General features: G+C 38.2%; 1 protein-coding gene across 4 annotated transcripts in view; it reads left to right on the top strand.

The window, feature by feature from the left end:
* ADGRB3 (adhesion G protein-coupled receptor B3) overlaps positions 1–18,293 on the top strand; it is an 891,397-nt gene extending 873,104 nt beyond the window's left edge. For all 4 annotated transcript variants that reach the window (XM_042253849.2, XM_060419932.1, XM_042253850.2 and 1 more), the window contains 3 exons: positions 278–313; positions 10,510–10,614; positions 17,486–18,293. In XM_042253849.2, coding sequence (XP_042109783.1) covers positions 278–313; positions 10,510–10,614; positions 17,486–17,674 — 330 coding nt within the window. In that variant the 3' untranslated portion in view covers positions 17,675–18,293. The remainder of the gene's footprint in view (positions 1–277; positions 314–10,509; positions 10,615–17,485) is intronic.
* The last annotated feature ends 1,875 nt before the right edge of the window (positions 18,294–20,168 follow it).

Here is a 20,168-nt window from a genome sequence, read left to right as displayed (position 1 = left end):
TCCCTTAAAAATTTCTCTGTATTGAAAAAAAATTAGACTTGAGGCCAAGATAAGAAATATATTATACATTTATATTCTTCAATTTTAAAGGAAATCCAAAGTGAAAATGGAATAATGTGGATGGCATAGATTGAGATCATAAAAATGTTGAGATTCTTTTGTGAAGGAAATGTTTATATCACAAAGAAACAGGATTATCTTATTGAAAATAATCATGTTTATTTTAATACTAAATATACTTTTTTGGTTTTTCTTCTTTTAAAAAAATATCTAACAGAGAAGAAAATCACGATATTCAGACCTTGACTTTGAGGTAAGTAAGAATTATTTTTGTTTTCATTTTAATTACTTGAATTTGAAATTGGTGTAGAATTACTTAAGCATATCACTCTGTACAGCTATGTAAGAGTTCTACATTTTTTAATTAAAATGAGAAGTCCAGTGTTTTTCATTAAAATCCATAATGTATAACTAGTTTTAGAGAAAAAAATGTAAGTTCTGATTGCTTTAAATGTGTGCTGAGTCTAAGATATTACATACAATTAAAGATTCCATTTCATAATGCTAAGACATGTGGGCTATTTATGGTGAGAGCTGAATCTGGTCAATTTGTTTAAATCTCTCAGTTTGTTGGGAAGCAGGCATTTTAGCTTCTTGATATTCTAAATATTTTTCATATTTAAAATGGTCATGTTTGTTCCACTTCAGTGATGATGTGAAGAGCACCTGTGAGGGGTCTTTGGCTCGGTAGCTAGGTTTCCTTGGGACTGACTTGCCAGACTCAGGCTCCCTGTGGTACATTACAGACTCGTTTTTCCAATAGCAAGTGTTGTTTCAACGTGCTCCTCTGTTTGGTAAATGCTTTTTCACAGATATAAACAAGATGAAGATGTTCATTTTCCAATTTGCATTGAATTTATATTGATGCTGTAATATTGATGCTAGAAATTACTGAAATCATACCATTTGAGCAGCTTGTGCTAAGCACAAAATTAATGATGTTTGAGCATCACATAAAATGCACTTATGCATCTTGATAATTGGATATGATTCATAGCCTGCTGACATAATTGGATATAAAGCATTATCAATTTTTCCAGCATATTTGTACTGTTGTGATGCCTACATAGAACCTCATACTCTTAGCTGATATCCTAAAATTTTAGAAGCCTCCCAGAACATGGAAATTCATAATTCAATCATTTCATTTATGTAGATGACTATTGTAACCCAGCAATGCATATCAAGTATCAAAAGGGAGACAGTCGTTTCTGTTTACTACAGTGGTGAGCAAGCCCAGAATTTACCTTGAATGGAGTCTAAGAAGAACTGGATTTTTTAAAGACATATTTTAGTAGAATTTGTATAAGATACAAGATAGTGATGATGAGTCTGACTTCAGTGATGATATGGCAAATTTTAGTAATGATGTGGCTCAATTGCATCAATATTAAACTGGCACAGGATGGATATTTCTTTATAGCCTAAATTTTTAAGGTAAAAGTATCAAGACTGTAAACTCAAAGAGAAAATAAGCAAAACTCTTCACTTTTAGATTCTTTAGTACCTTTTAAGGAACAGATATTTTAGGGTTTTTTCCTATTAATTCTTCAGGTAGCCAAAAGAGAGGACCATCCTGTATATGTTCCTGATGTATGTATGTGTGTGTATATATTTATATGTGTGTGTGTGTGTGTGTGTGTGTCTGCAAATACACATATTCCTGAAAGCAGTTAGTTGTTGTGTTAGTAGGGAAGGGAAGAAGTGAGATTATCCCACTAGGCATCACTGATAAAATATAGTAAAAATCTAGATCTAAAAAAGCCTTAGTGTAACCAACTAAAGTTATGTAATTGCCAGCACTGAAAAGAAATCTATGTCCTTTGGAAAATTAGAAAAACTGTTCTTTTTTTAAACTTTCTCTGTGGCAACTGGTAACAGACTCCTTAAGCTGGTCTTTCTTCCTGTGCTTTGGATTCCAACATATAACCAGGTTATTATCAAAACATCTGCTGATGACAAAAAGATAACAAAAAGTTGCAGCACTGCAACTCTGGATATTTTCCTGTGCTCTTTAATTACTTTGGTTCTTGCATGACTTCTGTTGGTGTCAAGTTTTGCCAGAAAATGTCTTTGATGTATGATTTGAATGGTTTAATACTGCTCCCCTTAGTATATGTGCAACTACAGTTATATAACAGATGTTTCATGGACTGTGTCCAGAGAAATTATTGCTGCATTTAAATGCTGATGAATTTTAATACAATCTATCTGTTCTCTGTGGATAGTCCTTGAGGAGGAGTCCAAGTTGTCTCCTCCCTGTTTTAATTCAGGCTGGATAAATTAAACATGTTGATGTCAAACTTTCTGATAACGCCCACCTGCGCCTGCTAGTTTTCCCACACAATGGCCAACTCAGACATTTAAACCACTGCCTGACAAACTTTGCCTCCTGGATGCCTAAAAGCATCTTCCCTTTAGGTGAAGGCCTCACTCACTCCCCAGAATCCACACATGATAACAACATTCTCTTAACTCACATATCCAAAAAACCCTGTGGGTAAGTATCATACATGGGAGGAGCCATTTCACAGTGCTGATGTCCAAGACAGCATTGAGCAAAGAACACGGCAAGTTAACTTGTCATAAAACTGTAGAATATAGATTCTTACTTTCTGGAAAGTATCCAGAAATTGCTGTAGTATTGACCTTATGTTTTGTGACCAAACAGTCTATTAAATTTGTATTCCCAACTCTAAGCAGAGAGGTGGTACAATACATATGTAACCCTCCAGTAAGTGTTTGCACGTGAGTGATGAAAACTTGAATTTTTAATGTGATCCACTTGAATAAAACATGGTCAAACACTACATCTGAGTTGGAGCAGAGAGCAGTATAGAAAATGGACCACAATGGAGGCAACACCTCAAAGATAGCCACATTAGACTTCAAAGATATCCACGTCATATATAATTCAAGGAACTAGTAATGTCAGATAGAAATCCCCAGAGGGCGAAAAAGCATGGAGGTTGCCCTTGCATGTTTAGTGAGCAAGAAGCACGTCAAAATTCAGTGTAACCTGGAGCGTATGGAAGACAAGAACAGACAAGAGGAGGCAATTTATAAACCATCTAGTGAAGGGCTTGTATACCTTAGGAACAATTTTTACCGAATTCATTACCAAAAGTCCCTGAGTTTTTTCTGTTGTATTTTGTTTTGTTTACTTTTAATGAGGATTTTTTTTAGCTCTGATCTGGGCTATGGAAAGATGAATATGGCAGTAATAGGGAGGAGAGATGGTAGTGTGGTGAGGGAGGAAGTTGAAATATAAACTAGGAAAGAAGAAATGAGCATCCACCTCCTAGAGGTGGTAGGAAAGCAGAAGTGAGGCTGCTCGGTCATGCGCTACCCTTTGTGACCCCATGGACTGTGGCCCACCAGGCTCCTCCATCCATGGGATTTTCCAGGCAAGGGTACTGGAGTGGGCTGCCATTTCCTTCTCCAGGAGGTCTTCCCAACCCGGGGATTGAACCCGAGTCTCCCACATTGGAGGCAGATGCTTTACCCTCTGAGCCACCAGGGAAGCCCAGGAGGGCAGAGGTGGTAGGATAAAAGGACACTGAAGAGTCAAGGTCAAAGGGCAGTGAAGCCAAAGAAAGACAGCTCTGCAGGTCTGAGCCTGAGCTTCTGCTAGTAGCACAAACAGATCCAGGGAAGCCAAGGAGACATCTAGCTAGGATGAATTGTATTTTAATACTCGGGGGATTAAGGCACCTCATATTATGTGAAACTAAAAATATTTGGCAGGTGGTTTAAACTGTCTGTCTTGGAATGAGGACAAAGCTCAAAGAATTCTTAAGAATACAATTACAAACTCCCTTCCTGAAACTGTAATATATATATTTATCATTTCCATGTTAAAAATACATAGAGAGAGGTGTCTTTTTTGTATCTTCTCTTGCAAAAATGTGGGGATAAACCTTGTCACATTCTTCTATGGGAACCATGCAGCCTCTTAAACACACCTTTGAAGTTCCTGGTGAGTCCCCACACCCAGTCAATCCACGCTTCTCCCACTTGGCAGAGGGCACAAGACAGCACGGACCCTGGGTGATTGTGACCTGTCTCGGTGGGCACTTGATTTTATTGGAAGATTTGGGGGAATATAGTCAAGTAAGATAAAATATTATTTTATACTAATCTTGTATTATTTATGAATGCAGCTAAGCTGTGATATAAAAGAAAATATTTATATTAATTTCTAAATTGAAAGCATATGATTTCTTAGAAATGTTTTATTCACAAAAGACCCCTTCATGCTTTGATCCAACCCCTAGCCATGTGTGCCTTCTGTTATACAATCAGTATATTTTGGGAGGAAAAGTTTGTGCACTGAAAACTTGGCTATATGCTTCTCTTCTAGCTTACTAAATTCAAACTACTGTTGCAAAATTATTTATCTGTAACCAAGTATACTCTGAGTGATAGCAACTGTCACTCAGATATATTTGTATGCATATATATATATATTGGAGAAGGAAATGGCAACCCACTCCAGTGTTCTTGCCTGGAGAATCCCAGGGATGGGGGAGCCTGGTGGGCTGTCGTCTCTGGGGTTGCACAGAGTCGGACATGACTGAAGCAACTTAGCAGCAGCAGCATATATATATATATCTATGTATGTATGCATGCATATATATGTGTGTGTGTGTATATATATACATGTGTGTATATATATACACACACCTCTTTCATTTTTTTGTCTGGTTTCTTCTAAGCCCTGGGTACATATTTATTCAAATAGAAACATATTTGACACTGTAATGCCAGGCATTTCAAGGGTCAACAGATTCTGTCTTATGGGTACACTGGGACTCTGACCGAAGAAAGGTACCTAAGTCATCCCCTTCCCACAATATGACTTTGAGAATCGAGTTTAATTCCTGTGGTATGTGTTATTTCCTTCACATGAGTTTTAACACCACTGCAGACTAGTATTCAACAGCCCACCCTGAATTAACGGCAACCCACTCCAGTACTCTTGCCTGGAGAATCCTGTGGACAGAGGAGCCTGGAGGGCTGCTGTCCATGGGGTCACACAGCGTCAGACACAACTGAAGTGACTTTGCATGCATGCATGCATTGGAGAGGGAAATGGCAACCCACTCCAGTGTTCTTGCCTGGAGAATCCCAGGGACGGGGGAGCCTGGTAGGCTGCCGTCTATGGGGTCGCACAGAGTCGGATACGACTGAAGCGACTTAGCAGCAGCCACAGCAGCAGCAGCAGCTGAATTAAAGGCTCACATGCAAAGCAGCAAGAAGAAGAAAAATAACCCTAATTTTATACTAATTATATGGACAATGGCAGAAGAGCTCTATAAGGCCAAGTGGTGTCTAATTCCTAACAGCACACGATTTACCAGCCCCATAGTCTAAAGTTTATAGTTGGGAGATTCTCCAACTTTTTCTAATCATTTCCTTCCATTTCTAAAAAATTAATATATGCAGTGGTAATACCTAATCTGTAATTCAAACTTAAAGAGATTCCAACTCTATAATTCTAGACTCTGAATTTGGAAGAGAAAACCTTCAAACAGGAGAGAAGGCGAGGTTTGTGATGGCCTTCTGTGTCTGTCTACCTATGTATCTATGACACCTCATTCATTTAATTTATTCCGTACCTGTCTGTGGAGCACCAGCGGAATGCCAAGCACTGTGCTGGGTGTCAGGGATTCAAAGTTACTGCCCACAAGATGTTCAGAGAACAAGATGAGGAGAATAGCCTTCAAGCCAAAATTGCAGTGCTTGCTGAGACCATTGCAGGGTGATTGATATTCACAGAGTTCATGAGCTCTCAACAGAAGCCCTCTCATCCACCCTCAATTTTTTAATCTCTTTTTCATCTGAAAAATGAGATGGCATCATCACAAGCTTGGATAGTCTGATAAAGGATGCTCCCTGAATCCATGGGGTCCACCTAACACAGCAGCATGCAGAGAGAATTCACTTGGATTCAGAATGGATTCAGCTTCCCACCACCTGTGTGAGCTGCAAGCTTTACTGACCTCTCAAGTTAAATCTCCTAATCAGTCAAGTGAGATAATGACCACTACCTCCCAGTGTTATTGTGAGGATTAGGAAAGATAATAACAGCTACCTTTTCTTAAGTGGCTCTTATCTGTGTGCTCCAGTGATAAGTGATTTAGAACCCTTTTTAAATCTTCAAAGCAATCTTACAAGGTTATTCTGACAACTGAAACTCTAGCTAAAGGAGATTTGAGTTTTTTGTCTCTTACCATACAACTGGAAAGCCATGGAACTAAGACCCAAATCCAAGCTTGTCCAGATCTAAAACTACTAGCTTTGACAAGCATTTAATCAAGGAGACCACCTGGAATATAGTAGGACCTCAAGACATGAAGTTTATTTGCATCCTAATTTTTCTCAAATATCTGAAATTTCATGAAAGTGCTTGAAAGCATATCAGTTCCCCCCTAATTTCAAAATTAAAAGGCCACAAAGACTATCTTCCTTGAGTTACAAAGATATAAATGAAGGATAAAAGTCCTATTAAAAAAGCTATTTGGCAGACACTACATTTGTGCAGTTAGGTGGCTGGTCCTTTTAGAATGGGATAGCAGCACAGCTTTGAAAAAAAGGCATAGTGATAATAATCTAAGTGAAGGTGAGCTTTGTCTAGTAGCTGTCTTTATTGCAAAAGATGCCTGTAATATCTGACAGGCATTATAACTAAAGGAACTGATTTTTCTGTGGTGTTGCCAATTAGAATGTATTTGACTGTTTAAATACTCCACTTATTTAAGTTGCAGTTTTGTCACAGAAATCAATTTCTTTGCAACACAAGATGTTTGGTTCACAAAAGAATGAAAAAGGTAAATGGATAAACCGTAAGGTCAGTAAAAGTCCAGAAAGAAAAAAACCAAAAAACCCCAAGAACAACAACAGCAAAAAAGCCAAATTCAGAAAGAGCCATCAAAATGGATCAGTAAGATTTATAAGGATGAAACTCTCTCATTAGGTAATTAAAATCATCAAAGCTGTAACTGCTTCAAATAATTAAATATTTAGGCAGACGAATAAGGCGAATCCCGTATCACCTGTGACAACTAAAACTGCAGCTTAAGTTTTTATCCCAGAACATCACTGGGTTAGACACTGCCCAGTGTTTACTGTGATGCTGGCTTTACTGTCAATGGATCTTTCCCCACTGAAAAAGCGAAAAGACGTACTTGAGCCTTTGAACAAGACAATCATGCCTGGAAGGTCACACTGAGACTGAGACGGATACACGAGCTGTCCCTTGGCAACCGTAATGTGGTACCAGCAGGCCATCACTGCTGTGGTGATTTCAGGCTGTGACAAGGTGGCAGTTTCAAACGAGGCTGATCTGGCTTGAGGATGTTTTTGCAGTTATCTTTCTAGGTAGGAAGGGGCCCAGATTTCAGCATCTAAATTTTTCATTTGATTTTATATTCATTTCAGGGCCCTTGAGCTTTATTGTTCAGAGTAGCTTTTATGAGCTTCTGGAAAACATCATAAACTTTGGTTACATCAGATTGGTGCCCACCATATACGTAAGAATGTCATAGCAATCCAACTCTTCAAAATCCACCCGATTCAGGAAAAGGTGCTCCTCATTCCATCAGAGCATATGATTTAAAAACGCCTATCAGTATCCTTATTTCCATGGAATATATTTGATGCTTGGCTTTATTAAACGGATGCTTTATCCGTTACAGACATCTGGTTGCAAGAGACAGAGTGACTTTGACTGATAGACAAAAGAGAAATTTGTTGGAAGGATACCTAAAAATTCACCTCTTGGCAGGGGATGGTCATGACCTTGATTGACAGTTTCCCAAAACAAAGTCAGACCCCTCTCATGAGATAAAACGTGAGTGGAAAGAGACAGCCCAGACCAACTCAGCACAGGGTCACCTCAGAGCCGGCAAGTGGTACCAATAACATCAACCATCTTAGAAGAGAATGAGTCCTCTTTGGAAAGGAATGATCTCCCTGAGGAAAGGGGATTGGGGCATAAGATTAAAAATTGCAGTAGGAATTCTCTTTTATAAAACAGGAGAAAAAAAACCAAAATGCAGGAATAACTGATTTGAGAATTTGCAACCTAAAAATGAATATGTAGGACTTCCCTGCCCATCCAGTGGTTAAGACTCCATGCGTCCAGTGCAGGGGATGTGGCTTCAATCCCTGGTCAGGAAACTAAGATACCACGTGCCATGTAGCATGGCCAAATGAAAAAAAAAAATTAATATGTAAATATTTTGGAATCTGAGTCACTTGGATTTCTGTTAGCAAATTCCCCAATCACTTACTCCTATAACAGCATGTCTTGTTTTTCCTCACCACAGTCTAATTAAACTATGTGATTGAAGTGTGTCCCCCATTATAGTGCAAGCTATAAAAGGGCAGCGACTCTACCAGATTTTGCACAGTATTGTTACTTCAGTGTCTGGCTCAATATGTGATGTCATGAATATGTATTAGCTGACAGAATGAAATCTCTTTAGAGAAATGTCGGTACTATGACATCACTCCTACTGCACCCTAACACAAAATAACTATGTGATAAGATTCATTATCATGAAAAGCACTATATGGTAGTTCAAGCCGAAGTCAATATACTGACAACTGTAGGGGTTTTTTTGTGTGTTTGTTTTAAAGCACTCATTGTGACTCAGACCCATAATTTAGACAATGTCTTAGGACCAGCTGCTGCCTGGGAATATTTACCTCCCTCAGGATAGAATGTACAGCGTTGTTTGCCAGCTACTTGGTCCTCAGAATCCCTCCATTGTGTTGCTTTTGCAAACCCTCGCCTCACAGCAATCTGCATCAGCCGTCACTAGTCAAGTGGTGTATGCCCAGTGTTTCTCTGCAAATCCTACAGATCTGTTTCTTGTATTCTCCCCAAAACTGAAGAGAGGTAAATCACCCTGCAGCTTCATGCTGTGTTTATGCTCCTTTCATGAGTGATGATGCCGTGTTCCCATCCTCCCGACCTGATTCATCAACAGCAAACTCCTGGAACTCAGAGGAGCCAAGGTGGAAATAATCCAGGAGAGCAACACTTAAAACGGCCGAATACTCTCATATTAAAGTAGGCTAGTGAAAAAAGAAAAATTAGCTAAACAAAGCATTGCCTAAACACAGATTCATTAAATATAGGAAAGTAAAGTTGGCTTAAGAGAGAACAGGCCTTTTTCGAATGTTAAAGATACCATTTGCATTTTTCTTTTGCCTTTTTTGTTCTCCAGGAGATAAAGTTTTCTACACGTGTCTTTTGAGAACAAAATTGGGCATTATAAATCTTTCCCCAAAGTTGCATTTCTTTTTCAAAACAAATTCTTACTTTTGAAAATATTTGGTAATTAAAACAATAGACCAAATGTTCAAATCATAGCTCAGACATGAATATGGTATACCTGCTCAGTCTGCAAGAGCAAATGGTGAGTTATGAAGCCCATGCTTAAAAAGACTCTAAAATCTTACGTAAACATGAGGGCATAATCTTGGAGAATCACCAAAACTTTGATATTTTAAACTTTCAAATATCACAATTGAGGAAGGTATTTTCTCCTTTAACATAACACTTATAAATACAGGGGAACTTTTACCCAGCCCTCCTTTGTTAGTACTCTTTTAAATGCTCTGTAATAGAAAAAGATTCAGCTCATGATACTTACCCCAAGGTCATTTTTATTTCTGACTCTATTTGTTGAGTTGTGATTAAGTTGAAAGAAAGGATATAATTGGGGATGAAGAATATTAATGTATTTGTATCTGTGGTTTTAGAACCTCATCAACCATACAATTTATGCTCTGAATTCTGATTGTTAAGATTCTGTACCATTTTGTAAACAAATATATGAAACTTCTGGGTCAGATTTTCCTTCTGTGAAGCTCAATCATTATTCACAGAGAAAGTGTAAGATTTTTAGTTCTAACATTATATTTCAGACACTTTATTGCTTTGAGTTAGCTTTAATTGGCATAGCCTGGGACTTTGCTCCCTCTTTAGTAGAGCCAGCCAAGATTTTAGTGTTCATAGAAATGAAACATAAAAAGTAATATTTCCCATGACAAACACTGAGAGACTCTGGTGCTTTACAGTCTGAAATTTTTAAACATTCTTTATATTGTAGCAGTTTTTGTAAAACAGCTTTAACTTTAAATGATGAAAATCTTACACAGAAAAGACTGCTACATTTTTATTCACCCACAAGAGAATACTATTTTTTGCTAATCTTGTAAGTGGAAGAAAAAGCCAATTCTTCACGTTCTAGAAGTGCTGACTATAAGACAAGGGCTTGGTACAGCTCATTTGCCTTCGTGGCATCTTATGGGACCTCCTAGTACCTGCAAAACTTGATTTCCCTCCCTTATTAGTGTAGTAAAATATTAAAATCTCTTTTTTAAATGCATAAATCAGATTAGAAATGTGAGCCATCATACTTTCTTTTGCAGAAGGTTATGCATACAAGGAAGAGGCACATGGAGCTGTTTCAGGAACTCAATCAGAAATTTCAAACTTTGGACAGATTTCGGGATATACCAAATACAAGCAGTCTGGTGAGTGTACATCGCTTCATTGGTGCTGATGCTATCTTGGGAATACAAGAATGGAAAATTGAAAAAAAAAAAAACAATAGTGCTTTGAATTGTACTCAAAGGCAAATTAGGAATAACAGAATTTTAAAGTTTTTTGTTCATATTTCAAATGTTCTCAAGTGTAAGGTCTAATTGGAATGAGTTATATATTTTTTTAAAAAATGTGCTGGATTCACCTGGCCCTTTTATAATCAGAGCTAAAAGCCAATTAATTCAAATTTCCAAAGAGTTGATTAAATATTTTCATTTGAATGCCTGGCATTTTAAGGTCATAACATGTAATGTATGTAACCTATATAATATAAATAAGATGTATTATAAATATATAACATGTAGATAATAAGCACGCCTATCTGTAGAAAGAGAGTTATTACCTGAAACTCGAGAGGTAGGTTTTCTCCCAGAGTTTCAGATACACATCAGCACTGGGGGCTTTGATCATTGGTTTTGACCACTCTCTTCGCTCAGTTCTTCTAACTACAATCCTAGCATAGGACTTAATCAAATACAAGGATACTTGGCAACTGCTATGTGTGTGGCACGGTCAGAGCTCCGGAGAAGGCTATGTCATTATTTGTGAAAGCACTGGATCATGGGTCTAGAAATCGGTATGATGTCTCAACAAGATATTTCAGTTTTATGATAGTGCAAAAGCAATGTGCATTCAGAGGAAGTCACACTTTACATTTTGAATTTTGGTGTGTTCCTTGGCTAGTGATGTGTGGTCCAGGATTCTTCCATGATGCTGGGCAGGGACAGAAATCCACAGCTCCCAGTCAGCCCTGAGACCACAAGGATGAAAAACCACACATTGGCAACCATTCTCTACCCAGACAGCCCCCCTGTTTTTCACTTTCAGTGCAGTATTCCATAAATTACATGAGATGGTGAAGGACAGGGAAGCCTTGTGTGCCACAGTCCCTGGGCTTGCAAAGAGTTGGATATGACTTAGTGACCCATCAACAACAAAGCCTGGCTAAGCTATGGTGGTCAGTTGATTAGGTGTACTGAATGCACTTTGAGCTTGTGTTATTTTCAACTGTGATGAGATTCATGGGAATGAACTTACCATTTATCCATGGTAAGTTGAGGAAGACCTGTACTAGAAAGCTCAGCCAAGAACTATCTGAGTTTGAGCAAGTTACCCAGCTCAATTTCTGAAGCTCAGTTTTCTCCTAAACTGAGCATAGAAAGCAGTCTGATAATGTGCCCCTTGAACCTTGACAAAGTGGAGTGGCCTTACCAGCCACTAGCTAACTCTCTGACTCAGCTCTGAGAATTAGAGCTGGGATGGTCCACCCTCTGACCACTCTTCTCTCCAAGTGTGGCACTTTTTCTCAGCTTCACACGTTTGCAGACCCTGGCCAGCTGTCCTCCTCCCAGCCTCTGGTGTTCTGAAATACACATCCTTTGAGGTGTTTCTGGTCACCTTCTCATGCTAGTAATTCTTTCATATATGTATGAGTCTTAGTCCTGGCTTTCTAATTCATGCTATTTACTTATCAAGAGGAAGGATTTATGTGTCTTTGTGTTTTGCTTGTATTCCTCTTAGTACTAAAAAGCATGATGGCCATACATGATAAGTTACCAATAAATGGCCACTCTTGATTTCTTACATGTCACATAGTTTAATCTGCATTTGTTAAATGAAATATTATAGACTTTAACTCTTCACCGGTCTCTAAACAGCTTGCGTATATCAATCTATTTTCCTCCATACCGCAAGAATCATGCATTATGTGAAATCATTAACAAGAAGCATACAGAAAACACTGTATGTAGTGAGTGGTTCTTTCTCATCTACCCATCCCCCACACACACACCACCAAATATTAAACTGTCAATTTTTAGGTAGCAGGAAAATGAAAATTGCACCATTGAGATTAGCTCTAACCTCATTAGCTACTCATTTTGAAATCCTGAAAGCTAACATTGAAATGAATTGAAGAAAGTTCTTGTTTTCTTTTTAAAAGGAGAAGGTTATGCTTACAAATTTGAAAGACTTGGGCAACAGATACAGCTGGCTGACTGCTATAATATGATTGTAATTTCCCCTTGTATGGTCTGGATATTAAATCATTAATGGCACAAATATCTGTATCTCAGTTTCCTGACAACCAAAATAGCATCCTAATTACAGCACATCTCTGCAGCAGCCTGCCTTTTCTAGAAAAGATTTATAAATATTTATCATTTGGGAGGTTTTGGAGTGGGGAGGATAGTTGTCAATGCTGCTTCACTATTGTCCTAAATACATGTGAACAGAGGGAAAAAACACCCTTATTCCATTTTGATTAATAAGGAACATGTGAGTGAGTTTATTATCCTATAATTCATAGTGGCATGTTGCTAATGAAACAGTGCCTAATTAGGTGGAGAAAGAGATGTTCAAAACACAAACCTCAATAAGGTCTGTTTCCTTTTTTTTCTTCTGGCTACTAACTCACAACACCTGCCTTTCAATGCAAATGACTGTAATTATGTAGAATCTGGGGAATAAAAGGGAAACGAGAAGACCACTCTATCTCCCTGCCTCTAGGCAGGACAGCAGCTGAATCTCCTACAAGGAATAGGTATGGTTAACAGCCCCATCATCATATAGAATAAGCATAGGGGTCTTTCACTTTTCTCCCAGAAAAAAAGGTTGGAAGAAGGAAAGAAAGAAGAGAGGGAGGGAAGAAAAGATCAGTGAAGGGGGAAAAGAAGGAAGGATGGAGGCGAGAGGGACTTACCCATCTGTCTTACTTACCTGTCTGCCCTGGTGAGGAAATTTGGGGAAACAAACAGGCATGTTTCGGGTGGCTCTGAATTCTCATATTCTATGAATGTCCTCTTTCTATTTGTACAGCCTAAGACCACATTAGCATTTTTGGAAGCCTCATGCATGTTGGCTTATATTGAGTTTATAATTTATTAGTCCTTTATCACACGTGCTTCAGTTTAAGTACATCTCCATTCTACACTTGAGCTCAAAAACAAATAAATGTAATATAACTGCATCAATTCAGGAACTTATTCTAACTCTGAATTTTGTATCAAGATTCAGGCCTCCATTGAAAGCTTTCCTGGCCCAGGTGGCTCTCCCTGTTGAATTCAGTAACCCCCATAGGCTGTTCCAGGGTTGATCGTTCCTTGGACCATTGAACAGGTCACCGTCTCTCCATGACAGTCCATCACCCGCCGACCACAGAGGAAGATGGGTGGCCCCGGGGGTGCTGTCCCCCACTTCCGGCTTCCTGCCCTGCTTGCTGGGTGTCGTGGTCCTTCTCCACTCAAGGGTGTCCACACATTTATGAGCCGTGCTGGGAACCACAGCTCAGCAGGGAGTGCTGTAGGTTGCCAGAGGAGATGAACCTCATTCATTAATGTATTCCTAACTCAGAAATTCAATCAGCTGTGTACTGGCAACAGTACTCTTTGAAATTAGAAACAAGACATCCTGACAAAGTTTAAAATTAGCCTTTGTATGTCCTGTATCCACAGTGCTAGATCTTTAAAACATAAAAGGAAAATCACACTTATTCTAAACGTGGTGAAGCGCTTAATTATATTTATTAGAGTATCGTTGCTTTACAATGTTGCAATGTTGTTAGTTTCTGCGGTACAGAAAAGTGAATCAGCTATGCACACACAGACGCATATATCTATCCCCTCTTTCTCAGATTTCCTTTTCGTGTAGGTCATCACAGAACACTGAGTAGAGTCCCCTGTCCTAGACAATAGGCTCTCACTGGTTATTTTATACATAATATCAATAGGGTATATATGTCACTTTTAATCTCCCAATTCTTCCCACCCTCCCTTCCCCTTGGCGTCCATATGTTGGTTCTCTACATGTGTGTCTCTCTTTCTGCTTTGTAAATAAGATCATCTATACCATTTTTCTAGATTCCACACATAAGCATTAATATGCAATATTTGTGAAAGTCATTTTTAAAGCAAATGAACTAGCACTTTACATATCTTGACTTCTTTTATGATTGAGCTAATTAGCTTTCTGTCAAACTTAAGATTCCCTGAAAGCTCCTTGAGACAGCCCTCCTCCAAGATGGATAAATCCACTCCATGGCTTGATTCAGCAGAATTTCTGCCCTTGAACCCTTCCATTGATGACTGATGGTTTTGATCCCTATAGTGCCCCCGAAGGTCCAACCATTCCTCATTGCCTACAAAATAAATTCCAAATTGAGAAGTAGCCTGGCAGACAAAGCCTCTTATGATCTGACTTTCAGTCATCTTTGCTTGTTTTTTTTATTTTTCTAATAATCTTTTTCACTACAACTGAAATAAATTAGTCTGTGTTCCAAGAGGCCATTTCTACGCTGTCTGGATTTGAAGTTAGTACACATACTTTTCCAGCCACCTGACCTCCAGCCACTCATATGTCTTCCTGACAAAGTGCATCCTTCTCTGCCAGGCCTAAAGTCACTTTCCTCAAAAAGGTCTCTGTGCTGTCCACAAAAGGAAGCTGTATTGCCTCCCTCCTCCAAACTCCCACAGTACTTTTTCTGGATTGTAGGTGTGTTTATATCTATATATTTTATACCTCCACTTAACTATCAACACCTTTATAACAAGTATAATTACTATCTAGTGAGTATTTATTGAAATCAAATATTATGCTCAGCTTCTCCACTTTTTTTTTTTTTTTTAATCTTTGCAACCCATAAATTAGGTGACGAGCTGCACCTTTTGCCAAGTGCTTTGGCCCAAAAGACAAAGCATACCTGTTTTGCAAATGTTAAAGCTGAGGTTCAGAGAAATGGAGTCAGTTGTTCCAGGTCACATGCATATGGAATGGAGCAACTGGATTTGGACCTGTGTGTACTGAGCTCTAAATCTATGTTCCCTCGTGGACCATGTGCTTTTCTATATTTGATGTATCACCTTTCTCTCCCGAGCACCTAACATGATGCCAGCATAGAGCAGCTGATAAATAAACATGGATTGAAAGGAAGCAAAGAGGGAGAGAGGGAAAGAAAAGAGAGAGAGAAGGGGAGAATTCTAGGACTATAATTCATGAGATTTTAGGGTATTCAGCTAAATCAGAATTAACCCCCTGTACATGCCCTAAAGTTTTACTTTTTATTAAATCTTTACTATTAGCTTTTTTTTTTTTTCTTGTATGTCCTCATGATTAAGGCTAACAAGTGCTGGAAATAGCTAACATATTGAGAATTTTAATAATGTCATTTCTACTTATACACATATATATGGAATCTAGAAAGATGGTACTGATGGCAGCAGTGGAGATGCAAATATAGATAACATACTTGTGGACACAATGGGGGAAGGAGAAGGTGAGATGAATCGAGAGAGTACAATGGAAATATACGTATTACCATATATAAAACAGGTAACCAGTGGGAATTTGCTGTATGATGCAAGGAGCTCACACCGGTGCTCCATGATGACCTAGGGTGTAGGATGGGGTGGGAGGTTCTAGAGGGAGGTTTAAGAGGGAGGGGACATATGTATACCTATGGCTGATTCATGCTGATGAATGGCAGAAATCAACACAATATTGTAAAGCAATTATCCTCCAGTTAAAAATAATTTTAAAAAAAGAAAAGAATCTAGTTATAAATATTTCTATAGGCTGTGTCTTTTGACTATACTGGAGAATGATGTTTAATCTGCTGAGTGGAATCCAAACAATTATTCAAGTACATGTTTTCTATTCCCCCTGCTAATTGATTGTAGTTAGTTGAAGGCCAGAATTTGGGTGTGGAGGGGTAAGGAACGGATTCAACAACCATGAACTGTTTTCTTCTTCCTAAGGAGATTTCAGTCATGATTCTCTTCTTGTCTTTGATGTTACACAGTTTAGTAAATCCTGTCCAAAGCCCCTCACTTTATAGAAAGCTTTAAATGGCATTTATTTATTTATTTATCTTTTTTTGGTAGTGTTTATTTTTAATATAAATTTATTTATTTTAATTAGAAGCTAATTACTTTACAACATATTGGCTAGAAATTAGCAGTTAAAATAAAGCAATTTTACTGCTAACTTCTAGCCAATATCAGGATATAAAAACCACAAATGATGTCTGTTCATGCATTTCTCAAGCACCTACAACATTGAAGTTCTTGGTGGAGTTATAATTAGGCAGACCTTAAATCTTAGGTGATTAGAGGGTGTGGACTATGAAACTTCAGAAGAAATGGCTTGTAGATATTTCTTTTTAAACCCTCATATTGCTGGATATGTCTTCCAAAAAGCTGTGCTCTTTGAAAGGATTTTTGTTAGTGTGTCATACAGGTATATAGGAAATTGTGAAGAATATACAGCAGAAAAAAATAAATCACACATAGCATTTTCATATTCTAAAAAGGGTAATTTCTTGAAAAACCAAGCAAAGATAGAGATCTAAAATTGTATAAAATAAGGCTAGTTTGGGTTATAGTTTTTAATATTACACAACATGCCCTATGACACAGCTTCAATTTTTTTTAATCACACCCAAAATTCTGCCAAAATATGTAAGTGTTCTACGTTTTGTGTTAATGCTCCTTCCTACCTGAACCTACAGCCATCCTGACACTTCACAACACGCTCCCAAACAAAACATGATCTACATTGCCTTCTATATCACCATTCACTTCCTGTGATTGCTGGAACACTTCAGGGTAACTCAAAGAAGGTGTTCATCAGTTTGTTCAATGAAAGAAAACAAATCAAAACCGTTTCCTGCAGCTGGCCACAATTTCCAATCATCTCTGAATCACACAAACTGGATTAAGCTTAAAACAGGCTCTCTTCCTGGAAATTTCAACAAGTGGCCACCCAAGTCATCAAATAAATGATTCCCTTCCCCTCTCTTCTTGACAGGAAAACCCAGCACCAAACAAGAATCCATGGGACACTTTCAAAAACCCCAGTGAATACCAACATTACACCACAATCAATGTCTTAGACACAGAGGCAAAAGATGCTTTGGAACTGAGACCAGCAGAGTGGGAGAAATGTCTGAGTTTGCCTCTGGACGTGCAGGAGGGGGACTTTCAAACAGAAGTTTAACAGAATCAAAATGGACTGTGGTGGAGACAAAATGTATTTGCACTGACGCTTAAGACTTGGGAAGCCTGACATTTCTCTCCAGACAATGCGACTCTCCTACGTCAGCACCTCCATGTGCCAAATGTCAGTGGTGTTTGTTTCGGTAACTTCTCCCTGGTCAGGCAAGTGGAGAGAGGCCCAGGTGTACAGCCCTGACTGCCCTGTGTTGTAAGTACCCGTGGAATGGATTTGTAAGGTAATCTTTATAGATAAACCTCAAGCAACGATTCATGTTGTAACCGCTTCATATGGTTTAGTTTTCAAAAAACTTCACCATGAAGCACAATGTACATATTTATGCAGTTTTTAAAGTTTATAACAGTCTGTTTGGCCATTACTACACTTTTTACTTTATAATATAAAAGCAAAGTTTTTGTCATTAAATGAATGTTTGTTGAGCTACATTCTTCATTGCTTTAAATGCAATAAAGTAATAATCTCACTTTTATATGAATAATATATTTCACATCTTTATTATTGCAGTTTTCTCTAGAAAGCTCTGAGTAGCTTTCTCTGCTGCAGCTGTGTATAAAATATTTAAAATGTTGTATGGTGTAAATAAACTTTTGTCTATATATCAGTTTTTTAGTGCATTTTATTTTGGATTTGTTGAACAGAAATTTACATATTTATAAAGTTTTTTTCTTTCATTACAGATACTGAAAATGTATTCATGGTTTTAATAGCATACCGTTATTACTCCTTTGAGGCTTATGATTTCTCCAATGTAATAGTAGGTTTGTATAGTGCTTCTGTGTTTTCTACTCAAACACCCTTTGGAACAATGTACCATGTAAATGGGGCTTGTCCGAAATCTGCTGGCATCATACTCTTACATAAATATCATGTTTTTTCTATTCTTGTGGCAAAAAAAAAAAAAAGACAACTGCTAATAGAAAACAGTAAGTTACCATACAAAAAAATAATGCAGAGACAATGTGTGTTATCAGTAATGAAGCTCACTGCATGTTCCACAAAAGAAACTACTTGTACTGCTGTTCTTCATAGCATATGGGAAGATGAACTTAACTTGGGATTAAAAAAAAACCTCCTATCTGTACATCCTCTAGCAGAAGGAAAGGGGAGTGGATGTACTTGGCAGATGCTTTATCTGATGTGAAGAGTCTGAGATGAGCCAACTGCAGAAGGCTTCCTGGTGTTCTGTCTGGCTTTGGAGCTGCACAGAGATGCCCCCCCCCCCACCCTGCAGAGCGGCACCAGGGGAACCTGGGAGCCCTGGGGTGGGGAGGATTCGGGCAATTTCCTCATCCTTTCAGGGAATGAGGAGATTGTGCTTTACAGTCTGAGGGAAAAATAAAGGGAGTGGGGAGGAGATTGGGGGCTTCAAAACTTCTCGGATGTTTATTTAGATTAGTTTGCTGGTTAAGCCTGCACTGCATGGTCTTCGGGGACCCCAGCCCACGGGCCACGAGGCAGACGCCAAGGTGCTTCAATCTCAGGCATGCCTCTGAGCCGAGCCTTAAAACCCAACTCCTGTCAGACACCTTTCCTGTGCTCCAGGTGTGAGAAGTATATTTTTAAACAGATTTTAAAAATAAAGTGACAAAATCATGCTAAAATGCATATAATATAACAAAGCACTGTTTTTTAATAAAATAAACTTGATGCTAATTATAATGTAACTGTAATATTTGATGCTTATTAAGTTTATCAGGTGACTTTCTGGTGACAGGAATAATATTTAGTAATTTCTCTCACTTTATTATGTATAAACACACACATATATGCGTGTGTGCATATATACATACACATGTACATATATACACCTATACATAGGTGTGTGTATGTATATAAAATCCGTAACACTCAGCTCCATCTTAGTACCCTCTAGAGAGAATGAAATTCACATACACAGTTCTCCATTCCAAACCGTAAAATACTGATGGAAAGTAAAAAACCACAAGTATAGGTTTGAAAATTCTATGTGTTTAAAACATAAATTCAATATAATAGACTAATATTTCTTCTAAAATCATAATATTCAAGGGCATGAAACAAAAACTTACTTTTTTTCACCATTTTTCCCTAGTTTTGATCATTCTAAATACTAGAGTAATACATGAAACCTAACCAAAAATTGCATACTTAAAAATGTTAGGGTAAATATTTTGGTTACTCTAAGAAGGATGCCAAGTCATAGTGGTGCTTTTGTTTGTTTTTAAATCTGTAAGAAGAAAATGCAAATCAGTCAGTATCACGGAATCATCATTTTAAGGCAGCCCTCTTCCAGTCCATGCCTTCTGAGTGTGTACTGTCCTTAAATACATGGACTCAGTCACAGTGCTGAGTACAGCGGTCCCCTGACAATCTGGGCACGTACCTCAAAGCCCACTCAGCACCTGCCAGAGTCCTGGTGCCCTTGGACCAGACAGTCCCTGCCTCATGACCAGATTTGACCTATGGGGCCTCCCTGGTGGCACAGATGGTATTGTTT

The sequence above is a fragment of the Ovis aries genome, chromosome 9 (genome assembly GCF_016772045.2).
Source record: "Ovis aries strain OAR_USU_Benz2616 breed Rambouillet chromosome 9, ARS-UI_Ramb_v3.0, whole genome shotgun sequence".
Classification (NCBI taxonomy): Eukaryota; Metazoa; Chordata; class Mammalia; order Artiodactyla; family Bovidae; genus Ovis; species Ovis aries.
Note: the sequence above shows the minus strand (reverse complement) of the source record. Positions and strands in the feature narration are given on the sequence as shown.